Here is a 12,610-nt window from a genome sequence, read left to right as displayed (position 1 = left end):
AGCTATCCCCAGTGATAAGATTCTGTATTCTCACTCCCCAGCCCCCCTTATGTCTCCACAGCCAGCACCCAGCACCCCTTCTGTCTCTCTATCAACCAACACCCTTTCTGTCTCTCTATCCAGTACCCCTTCAGTCTTACCAACCAACACCCTTTCTGTCTCTCCAGTCAGCACCTCTTCTGTATCTCCAATCACATTTTTATTAACTATTTTATTCATATTCATTTAATGGTTAATTTATAAACACCATTCAATTGACATCATGGAAACAAATCACTGTGGATTAGAAGCTATTCTATTCATATTATTATACTTGTACTACTCTACTTGTTATAAAAAGCACCACTCAAGTGAGAAACAGACAATTGGCAACATTCAATTTGTGGGTTTGTGAGGAGTTTAAGTGGAGAAGAAGAAGGAAAGTAGTATGAGAAAAATACCCCACACGCAGGGCAGAAGATCCAATGGCCTGACATCACTGGTGTCAAGTGTAATACCATCTCACGTGAACCCCTCCACACTGCAATCCACAAATTTTCCCACTGCAGTTTCATATACAGTAGTGGACACCTCCTAGGTGTGCCGGACAGCACAGAGGTTAATAACTTTAAGTGCTGACATGCATGTCATTCAACATGATGTTCCACATAAAAAGACTTGTAATACCATTGGGAAACTCCCAGTCACCTATCACATGCAGTTAGATGAGACCGTTTCTCCCACAGTATCTGCTTCCAGACGTGTGTCTCCCACCACAAAGGACAAGGTGATAGCAGAGTTAAATAGCATGACAGCATTGGGCATCATTGCTCCAGTAGCGAAGCCATCCTGTGGGTGTTAGCTATAGTTGCTACACTAAAAAAAAAAGATGTTCAGTATGTATCTGCATTGACCCTCTACATTTTAACAAATTTCTGATGAGACCGCAGGACTGTGGAGCAAAATATAGCTGATATGCCAAATGCAAAGGTACAGTATTTACTATACTGGATGCCAAATGTGGATTCAGGCAGATTACTTTGGATCACAAGGAATTATCCATGCTTTCCACCAAATGCCCTACAGCATATACATTGGCAGTGAAATGTTCTAATGTTGCATGGAATATCTCTTTGAGGTACCATATACACTTGTGAGATCATTGTGATTGACATCCTCATTTGGGGTTGCACCATGGAAGAACAAAACATTCGCCTTTGCAAGGTGCTCCAAGAATCCATGAATCAACGTGCAGTGAAACCCTGAGAAGTGTCATTTTCAGAGTCCCTGGCATCTCTAGGGGGGTCTGACATGTGATCATGCGACAAGTGGCACATCTGAAGCAGCTAGCTTTACGTGATGGTAACCAAGAGCTTTGCGACCATTGTGGTTGATTAGCTGGCCTCATTAGCAGTTGTTTCAGGTTAGCACCACGTCGTTTCTAGCACATAGGATGTCTTTCACTGATCCCTTTGAAAATTGAATTTAGAGTGATGATTGACCAGAATTTTTTGTATGCCTTCTGTGAGTGAAGGTATGCGACATCAAAAGTAGTCATTATCCTCCATTTGTCCACAGTCTCCTTAGGCCTCCCTGCTACTTGGGAGTGCCTGAGTCTAGCTTTGGAAAGACATCTCTGTATTGTGGAATTTGTATATCCTCTTGCGAGAAAGCGTTGTTTCATCTCAGAAATTCGGATCTCCATCGTCTCAAGTGAGGTATTATTTCATAGTACCCGCATAATCTGTGATATTAGCATGATTTCTTTCAGGCTGTCAGGATGGTGGCTCCTTGCATGTAACAGGTTGTTATGATCAGTATCCATGCAGTATTTGTTTGAACCAAAATAGCAGTCTTCTCGATAGATGGTCAAATCCTAATAAGTAATTGATAACTTATTGATCTAATATTAGAAGCATATTGGGTTATCAAGGGCATTTAGGTAATCTACCATGTCACTGAAGTCTGATTCTATCCACTCCAAATAAAATAAAGTTTTCTATAAAATGCCCATTAAAAAGATCTTATCCCCAAAATTTGGAAAAATGAACATATTTTTTATATTGGTGTATGTACAGGTATGCCTATATGGGAGCAAGGTTGGACCCCATGGCAGTTCCAATCCTTTGGATACAATTTAGGGCCTGATTCAGCAAATATCGCATTGCAAAGCTGCTCATAGGCAGCTTTGCAATGCGATCCTTGCTATTATGCAAATGCAACAGGAGGTGTATGACACCCACTGCTGCATTTGCAATCCCTGCACAGTGACGGTGGTCACTGTGCAGGGATCACCATCGTGACCATCGGTGGTCGATGGTCGTGATGGTGAACAGCACCGGGCGAGCGGCCAGCTGAGTAAGCCTCAGCTGCTCAGGCTGGCCGGCTTGCAAGCCCATCAGACTGCATGTGTGTATGCGTTCATGCAGTGTCTGGGCTGGCCAATCCCGGAAAATATTTCTGGAAATGCCGGCCAAACCCATTCCTGCACTGTCCCTTAAATGCCTCTGCCTATCAATCAGACAGAAGCATTCAAGGGCTATTGTGCGTATTAACAGGACCCATTCTGCACACTTGCAGAATGTGTCCTGTGCATGCGCAGATTCCCGATAACGGGAATCTGTGTTCAGATTAACCAATAATTACCATACATAAAAATGATTTTTAATGAGCACCAATCTTGCCAAATCAAGTAAAATCTCTATAGATGGGCCATTTTCTGAGAGACCTTATCAATGGCAGATTTTACCTAAGGGCTGCAGTCACCCCAGTAAAATCCACCACTGCCAACAGTAAGCGCCAAGTCCATCTACGCATGTGCACTGTCTGGAAGTATCTTCCCATTGGAAGCGCTTTCTGCTAGCAGCACGCTGGAATGTCAGTCCTAGGGGAGGTTCTTTCTCTCCCTGGGACAACCAGTTCAGACTGCTGTTAGCAGAGAGCACTTCCAATGGGAAGCACTTCTGCTTCTATCACACCAGTGATACCTGCCTTCTAGGCAATGCAGGTTATGCAAGCCCCTGAAGCCTGGTTTTGTGCACATGTGCCTTTTTTATTCTCCCCATCAGATATATTTTTTGTACATGCGCAATGCACCGGAGTCCATAGTTTCTGCCCAGATTGAGGATGAGGAGTTCACCAAGGCTGCAGACCCCCTCCATTTTAAAGGTAGGAGCTGCCACTGAACCTCATGTTAAGACGTGTGTACTATAAACGCATTTGAGAAAACCTGTACTTACTTATTTATAACCAACACAATACACTCTCCCTAATTTTGTGTGTGGTGAGAAAAGAAGAGTAGTGACAAGCAACACTACCTTAGAGAAGCCATATCTCTCTTGTTATTTCCTTCTAAACCTGACAGTATCCTTGTATCCTTTGTGCGTTTACATATACAGTATATATATATATATATATATATATATATATATATATTAGTAATTCTCTCAGTGACCAACAATAATATATGCTGTAACATGTTTGCCTTACCAATGGTCATTCACCAGTTTTTGGATAGTACTAATATACACAATATAAGTATATAATACATAGGACCTGATTCAGGGGGTCATTCAGACCCGGTCGCAAGCGCTGAGTGCTCGCAACTGGGTCGATGTTCCCTCACTGGCCATACACACATCAGAGCCAGCTCCGACGTGCGCATGCGTGAGACCCAGTTAGCGATTGGTGCTCAGTCGCTAGGGGTCTCTCACCAAAGGGGGTGAGTTGTCAATGGTGAGTGACAGCTCGCCCCGTTTGGGAGGCGGGCAGGGGGCATGGCCGACCAAACGGAGGCGTTCCCGAAGGAACGCTTGCTGTTTGGGGCGGCCCCACTGACATCAGCAGTGATGTCAGTGGGGAGCTTCCTGCTCGATCAGTGCAGGAAGCTCCCTGGGGCTTGCGAATGCAGAGACCCAACCTTAGGGTCTTGCCGCAAGACCCAATGGTCGTGATGGTCTTGACCATCGCGACCATCACCCTGGTCGATCGCTAGAGCTGTGGGTGGTAACCCACAGCATAGCGATCGACCAAGAGGCGGCACTACAAGATGCAAGTGGCTGCCCTCATCCAGTGCGACCGCTTGCATCTAACGACCACCTCTGAATGAGTTCCTCAGACCCAATCTCTAAGCTGCACTCGCTTGCTATTGCCGATAATTGCCCATCTGCGCATGTGTATAATTCACAATGAGCATGTGCAAGCCAGTCATTGCAATGTGGAAAGGAGTGCTCGGGGGTGTGGATGTGCGAGCGCAGGCGTGTCTGGGCGCCTAAATGGAGTTTAACGGGTGTGCATAATTAGCAAAGTAGCGTCAATGAACACGTCACTTTGTTGTTTTTTAGCCTAAACTGATCGCAGTGCTTGCGGTAGGGTAGAGTCAACCACAAGCGCTTCGAGCAGCTCCGATGGCACTCGATGTTCCCGATTAAACACACACTTCCTGGAAATGACGTGTGCAGCGTGTGACAGGTGGGAGGTTTTATAGTCCTGCGTATGCTCTTTGCTATCGCTGTCTAATACATAGAGGGTGTTCTTACATTGAACAGTGCGATCGCTTGATTTGCATACCCGGACCCTTTTTCAAGCAAGCGTCCGCAGCTTAGCGATCGGGTCTGAATCAGGTCCATAGTGTAAATGGATTGTTTTATTCTTATGCTTATCTTTTTGTTCTTTACTCTCGTATTTTGTTTGTTGCAAGCAAAATACAATTAATGACTTAATCTTATACATTAGATATTGTTAAAAGTTAGGTTTAAAGTATTAATATCATAGAACACGAGAGTGCCCCCAGAAAGGAGTCATTATTTTTCCTTATTCCTTTAAGTGCTAGGGGTAAATTAACTAAGAATTGAGTTTGGTCAAGTTTTTCTTTTTTCAACTTGATTAGCATCGCCAAAGCTTGGGTGATTTGAGGCTCCTGAAATTCACAAATTTACTAAGCAGTGAGTTTATCTAAGAGTGAGATGGCCGTTGGTGAAGCAGATCGAGATATTTCCCCTGAGTAGCAAGTTTTGAAGGAGATTACTCACCCGAGATTGTCATGTTTTCTCCCTGCCTAACTCTCCCGAGCAAGCAGCCTGCACATATCAGTGAGTTATGTGAAGGATCCTTGTGTTGTACCTGTAAAAAATGTGTTAAATGGTATAATGTTAAAAAAAAAATGATGTAGGCCCCCCCAAAAAAGCATAACCAGCCCCGGACTGGTCAGGAAGTAATGGGTCCTAAAATTACAGGTAACAAAATGAGTAGGGTTCCACCATAGTTTAGGAACCAGCACCAGACTGAAGGGCCAGACCTGGTTTTAAATATAGGTTTGGAAAAATTGAGTAGTGGTCCCCCTATATTTAAAACCAGCACCGGACCTAAACCGACCGGGGTGTAATGCCAGAGACAGGGGACCCTATCACCAGGGCTCCATTACATCCAAAACATTCAAACCCTAAGCCATTCAGCCTAAGCCGGGCATCTGAGAGGAGGTAGGGAGCCCAAAAAAGGATCCCCTCTCTCCTGTAACCCCAGGCTTGGGCTGAAGCCCAGGGCTCTTCCCCGCACCCCTGTCTGTGGGTATGGGGGTAATAATGTGTTAAATAGTTGAAAACTATTGTATTTTACAGTGGAAATACAGGTGCCAGCACTTTTGGAACTACAAATGCCAGCAGTCAGCCTGAACCCGTACGGCCACTGTAAAATAAATAGTTAAAAAAAGATAAAACACACACACTGTATACTGTAGAGCTTTATTACATACCTACCTCACTCACACATACCTACTGCCTGTTGATCTGTCCCCTTCTCCAAGTAGAATTACATTTGGAGTACCTGAAAAAAAGATTCTATACTCACCTCCATCCTCGCACTGGTCTCTGCAGCATCCAGGGGTCTTGGCAAAAAAAACAAACCAGCACCTGATCCATATACTTACATTATTGGTGTGTGTGTGTGACCACATACACCGCTAACCAGCTCCTGACTGATCAGTGAGAACTGTCAGGAGCCGCCAGCGAATCAGCGGCTGCTAACTGTAGACCAGCCACTGATAGGCTCCGGCTCCTGACAGTTCCCACATGAGTTAACTTTAAACTTCCCCTATTGACTGACCCTAACCTCCCCATCATGTAGCCTAACCCTAATCTCCCACCACGTAGCCTAACCCTAACCTCACCATGTATCCTAACCCTAATCATCCCCTAGTGACTAAGCCTAACCTCCCCCCAAGTATCCTAACTTCACCGTAGTGACTAACCCTAACTTCCCCCCTGGTAGTTCAACACTAACTCCCCCTAGTGGCAAATCGTAACTTCACCCTAGTGACTAACCCTAACTTCCTCCTAATGACTAACCCTAACTTCCTCATAGTGACTAACCCTAACCTCCCCTCATGTATCCTAACCCCAACCTCCCCCTACTGACTAACACTAACCTCCCCCTAGTAACTAACCCTGTCTCTTGCATCCCTAATGTTGACATGCATGTGATTTTGTATGTTTTAATGTCTTGCATCAACTAATGAATGTGTTTAAAATAATATGTTTATTTCAATATGGAAAGAAAGTTGTTGCGAAATATTCCTTTAAATGTAGATGTGACACAATCTTCTGTAAGTCTACGTGGCATACAGTTAAGCGTAAAATGGCTGATAGAAATGTACAACCGTACAGTATATAGACATTGAACACATGTTATAAAAGTTTTATATTCAACACAGTGCATAAATAACCATAAAAATCATTTTAAGGAGTGCCCAATGAGATTTTATGTATTTTGATGGACATACCACTGGACCAACAAGAACGCACTGTTTAATGTTTAATATTCATTATATACCTTGACTGTGTGTTACACTACTTACCACTCCTACTAATATGTATTATCTATAGATATTTATCTCCCTATTGTTGGGCAGCACATTCTGTATTGAAACTGATTGCCTACCTCCAGTCTGTAGTAACATCCCAGGCAATGTTATTGGTGATAATACCCCTTTCAGATTTAAATATTGCTGCCTATTGCTGATAATTTATGAATACTTTTGCAGTAAAAAGGGGGCGTGGTCAAATAATGAAACTCAAAAAGGGGGCATAGCCAAACTGGAAGTATCATCAACAGGGGAGCGGAACCCTAGTCTATAAAGGGAACAGGTTTTATGATCTTGGGAGACATTTTACAGCTGAGGAGTAGTGGCATAAGTTCATCCCAGACGCCCGGAGGCAAGTTATAATTTGGTGCCCCCCCCCCGTCACAGCCGCTGGCACTGTAATGTAGGAATTTGCATGCAGACAGGCTGTAGATTACCGATGGCAGCAGCTTATGGTCTGACATGGAGCTCTTCACCAGTGTATGGTGGCTTCCCAGGTGCCAGGAAGGGTGCCATGTATTGTTCAGCCTTGACGGTACACTCCGGGTACATATTTACAGCCCGAAGTGGGGTGAATATCTTGTGGACAATGGAAGAGGTGCCCCTTCAGAGCGGGAGCCCAGCGGTAAGCGCCTCCATTGTCTCCCATAGTTCTGCCCCTGCTGAGGAGAAGGGTGGGCTGTGGTGGCAGTGGTGTAACTAGGGTTTTTGGAGCACAGGGCAAGATGAAAAATGGTGTCACACACACACTCACACACACTTTGTGGGTCAGACAGCACCCAGGGCATGTGCCCCACCCTCTAGTTATGCCACTGCATGGTGGCTACCACGTTAAACATCTAACAGCCAAGGAGAGAGAGCCCAGGAGAGAGACCACAGAGATAAAGCCTGTGAGAGACAGATAGAAAAGCCTGGAAGCCTGCAGTACTGTGATCAGCCCTGTGAGCTTCTCCTTCATGCAGCGCCCAGGAAAGGGTAAGAGCTGCAGATGTATTGTTGAAAAGGGTGGAAGAGGAGTACCCAATGATATAGAGATTTACTGTTAAGACACAGGAGGCCATTAGAAGGGGGTGGTCACTGTTGGAGCAGTATGGCTATAGAAGCCATATTTGTAGGAGATGGATGGGCTGCAGCTGAGTGTCACAGCTGCATTGGAGGAGTCTATATACTGCTGTGCCATATGCAGGAGAAGGGATGCAAAGAGGCAGTTGTGTTTGTGTGACCATCTGTATATTGCTGGCTCTTATGGAGCAGATAGGGACAGACTGGGTGTGATGTATTCTGTACATTCTCTGCAAAGAGGCCAAGAGATGTAGAGTGTATTAGCACAAGGGGAGAATAATGCACTAGTGTAGGGTGTGTCCTCCATTTAAGTTGCTGAGATAAGAGCAGTGAGGAATGACAAACTACAGGCACCAACCAGCATATTGCTAGGTGGATCTGTTTGTGCTTTAAGTCTGTGCTGCAGGAGAAGGGTGTGGAGTAATGCAACCATATCCTTTAAGAATGTCATATGCCTTTTGACATGCCAAGGAGAATCTTGCTATAACTATATTTGTGTCGTTTAAAGTCATGTGCCAGTGGAAAGAAATAAATAGCTATATATTTTATATACAGTATAATGTTTTCTGTATACTAGCCATTATTAGTAGACACCAGTGTATAATAGTTTGCTAGACAAGTCAGGAACTAGTGTTTGTTGTTGTAGTCAGTGATAGCACAGCCATACGCACAGTTCTATGAACAGATAACTGTGATGGAGCGGAGCATACTACGGTGGTGGTGCCCAGCATACCGAGGACCAACCGGACATGTATATAGGCACGATCACAGTACTAAATGCAGGTATCTGCAGGGTCTCTGCCAAGATGAGCAGTACAAGTGTGTTTACTACTGTGGCTCTCAAACACAATTACAAGATGGCACCACGTATGCATGAACTAACCTATGGTGGCCATCTTGGTGAGGTACAAATGTTTCTGGTGTGAAGCCATATGGAGGAAGCGAAGAGAGCACTTAGAGCACCCCATATACCAACAGAAGGTATGGCACTATTGTTGCATATGTCTATACCTGTGTCTGTATGCATGAATGTCATAAAACCTTCTCAGGTATTGACCACACCCTGGAGAGTTAGCTTGGGGGAGGGGGTGCTTTTACTTCAGGACAATATATAGCCCTAGTTTTATGGACTCATCATAGCTTTCATGCCTGGCATTGCTGTTTTCTGTTTCTCTGCTCTCTTCTTATCAGCACCAGCTCCTCCACCACCACCAGCTCCTCCACCACCACCACCAGCTCTTCCACCACAACCACAATTTTACTTTCTTCCTCCTCCTTTCCCTGTGTCTCTTTTTCCATCTCCACTATATCCTCTAGCATCTCTCTCTCTACACCACTGCCTTTGATAAGTCCCTGAGGCTCTGGTCATTTGGCCTGAGCCCTGGACAGGACATTGGTGTTAGGGCCTGATTCAGAGCTGCTCACTAGATGCGATCGCTCGCACGATGTGTATGCAAATTGCGCATGCATTAGCATGCCCAGTATGGCTTAGAGAGCGATCACATAGTGTATGCAGACACCCACCGGCCTGTTTTAAGACGCCTACTTGTGCACGTCATGTCCAGGAAGTGTTTGCAACCATTGGTACATCGGACGCTATCACAGTGCTTGAGGTTGACCATACCCTGCCGCAAGCACTGCGAGCACTTCAGTGTAAAAACAAGCCAGGTGACATGTACTATGATGCTGTCTTATAATTATGCACAGCTCTAATAAGCCATTGAGATGCTCAGGCACGTCTGTGTTTGCACCTCCACTCCCCCGTTTTTAATGGCCAGCCCCTGTTATTACCTACAAATGGCTTCTCCTATCACTCACTCTGCTGGGCTGTCAATGCGCAGCGAGCGAATGCATTGTGAACTTTCGCTAAGGTATGCACATGCGCACTGCGATGCATACGCTTGCGCACGATGCATACCATCGACAGCAGCGAGAGTATGCATCTTAGCGAGCGTGTCTGAATCAGGCCCTTAGGCCACTGTGACCAATTTCCCAGGGTGGGTAACATGCAGCACTGGTGTCAGTTGGAGCTATGTGCAGAGGGGGCAAGTGGTGTAGACACACACCGTTGTCTTGCTCCACTGCACATGTACTAGACGGACAAATAGTAATATTGGAGTATACTATAAATATTAATATAACACATCCTGCTGTATTCTGCTAGAGACACTTACAGCAGTAGGGCTGAATGAATCATATGAATTTAGCATTTTTAATCTTGCATCTTTCACTCTTTGAAAACACAGTGAACTTGGAGCAGCCTTTATATGTAAATCAATTTTGGATCCAGGAGCCACAACTGGTTTATCGACACTCAGAGAAACCTATGTAAAAACAAATGATAGAAAGTAAAAAATTTAAGAGTACAGGCATCCCACCAAAACACATAATAGACTGTATTGCACATGTCCTGTAGATCTTTCTCATCTCTGATGTAGAGACATAAGATATTCACAGCAGAGAAAGACAGAGCAGCCCATCTAGCTTGCCTGATTCACTTATTGCTTATACAGAATATTTATATGCCTGCATCAGTGCCTTTACAACTCTTTTACTCAGGGCCGTAATTAGGGTAGTGCGACCAGTGCCTTGGCACAGTGCACCATAGGGCAGGAGGCTCTGTTTGGGCCTGTCAATTTTCTGTTAATTATAAATCTCACTTGTAGCTTCCTCTTATTTTAACTCCATCATCTCCTGGCCTCCATTATCTCTTCCCTGACCCTTCCTCATGAGGCTATAGCCCTTTTTCTGGTGTGTTATCTTCCTATTTAAAAAATGCTCTTCCTGGCACAGGACACCAAAAAGTCTAGTTACGGCTCAGCTTTTACCAAGTCCCATTTCTAGGGGTCGTCAAACTGTGCAATCGCACGTGGAGCTCCAACCCCTGCTGCCACTGGCAACTTGATGGACCGCCCCAGCCATGTGGATGGAGGACCTGCCAAGCTGCTAGGTGGTCGGAGTTACAGTAAAAAATGACATCATGATGCTGATAAGGAGGAGCAAGCGGACACTATTGTTGGAAAGACACCATCCAAACTCACTCTGGCAGTGCACTGCATCCCTGGTTCCTGGTCTGGGGACATTTATGAGGTGCACTGCACAGGGCCGCCATCAAGGGGAACTGCCGGGACTGGAGTCCTGGACCTGAACACGGGCAGAATGGGGGGGGGCTGCTCCTACCCAGTACCACCCGCTCCCACTGTTGCTACCTCCCACCACCACCCAATTGAGCAATAAAAGGAAGGCCCACTACTTCCTGAATGCCGTGCTGAGGCCCGGCCCCGCCAACCTCCTTGTTCAATAAAGTTATTTTATTCTTCTTTGAAATAGGTTGAAGGGAGAGGTCAGAGGATCCATTGGATGTGAGGAGCAGTGCCAGTCAGACCAGGAGGAGAAGAAGTCAGAAGGAAGGAGCCTTCTTTAATGTGTTTTTAAGTAAGGAATTAAGTAGTTGAGTAAGTCATGACTCATGAGACTTGGTGGAAGCGGAGGAAGGGGGAGGGGAACCCTGCCTATTTTGTCAGTCCCAGGCCCCACAATTTCTGATGGTAGCCCTGGCGCTACACCCCTCTCCCAGATGGATGCCTGCAGCAAGTGGGTGGCTGGTAGGAGGATTTAGCTGTATTTTGGGCTTAAGAGGGGACAACACCAAATAGGGGGCTTATCTGCGTACCATCGGCCAGCTGCGTTGACCCGCCTTTGATTGGTTGCTTTGGGCAACTTCTCCACTTTATCTCTCTCCAAGTCTTTATACATCTCCCAGGGGCATTTAAAGAGAGATGGGGCCTGTATGCAGACTCAATGCGGGCCCCCTCCTCTCGTGCGGTGCTGCGGAGCCAACCATGGTGCAGTAAATTCTGGCTTAGTGCCGGAATCTACTGTGCATGTGCGGGTCTCCGGGGAAATGGCTCCTGTGCTGTTTTCCCGGGGACAGCAGTACTGCACTTGCGCAGAGTCACCGGAAAATGTCCACCGCCATTTTCCCAGTGATTTTTGCTGCTCTGCAGCACCAGCCCAGTGCTGCAAAGCAGCATGCTGGTGACTACGGATGGGTAAGTATACAACTATATGGGTGCAGGTGTGCGGTGTGGGCCCCCCTGGACCCAGAGGCCCGTGTGCACTGCACACCCTGCACCCATTATAGATATGCCCCTGACATCTCCCTAGTCACTGTGAGGAGCACTTCTAAGCAGATTAATGAAGATGAGATGCCTGAAACACTGTCATATAGGATCGTACTTACCGAATTGTTAAAGTAGTGCTGTATGTCCATGGACAGTCTATCTAAAATTAGTTCATTATCCACTTTTGAGAACACCAGTAGATCAGCGTTAGGTGCATGTTGGGCAGATACATAAATGCTGAGGATGAAAGAGCCATTCTTTTCTGTAAAGATAAACATTATCACTTACACAATGCATGTAGTATAAATCAAATTTAATTGAAAATATAGAATATATACCTCTGATTTGATAATAATTACTTTCAATATTCCGGATTTCAATACTGAGACCATTGACTATTGCACAAACAGTCGTTTACATGCTCACCCAGACTTTTTAATATATTCATGTGACTACTGAAAGGACCATCCATAAATTTCACTATTCCAGCAATACAATTATAATTGTTTATATGCAGCTCATGTTTTATATATACAGGACCAACTAAAAGTTGACCCAATTTTTATTCATTTATTATTCATGATTTATT

At 45.2% G+C, this 12,610-nt stretch overlaps 1 protein-coding gene across 1 annotated transcript in view; it reads right to left on the bottom strand.

Annotated features, from left to right (window-relative positions):
* The window catches only part of LOC148514828 (ovostatin-like), a 306,413-nt gene that overhangs the window by 167,962 nt on the left and 125,841 nt on the right, over positions 1 to 12,610 (bottom strand). The window contains exons 15-16 of the mRNA XM_088480956.1: positions 12,141 to 12,283; positions 10,072 to 10,221 (exon numbers count right to left, since the gene is read on the bottom strand). Of these exons, the coding sequence (XP_088337082.1) occupies positions 10,072 to 10,221; positions 12,141 to 12,283 (293 nt within the window). The remainder of the gene's footprint in view (positions 1 to 10,071; positions 10,222 to 12,140; positions 12,284 to 12,610) is intronic.

The sequence above is a fragment of the Taudactylus pleione genome, unplaced genomic scaffold, assembly GCF_031769625.1.
Source record: "Taudactylus pleione unplaced genomic scaffold, aTauple2 ptg000258l, whole genome shotgun sequence".
NCBI lineage: Eukaryota > Metazoa > Chordata > Amphibia > Anura > Myobatrachidae > Taudactylus > Taudactylus pleione.
The sequence above is the reverse complement of the archived record's forward strand: the minus strand, read 5'-3'. Positions and strand labels throughout refer to the sequence as shown.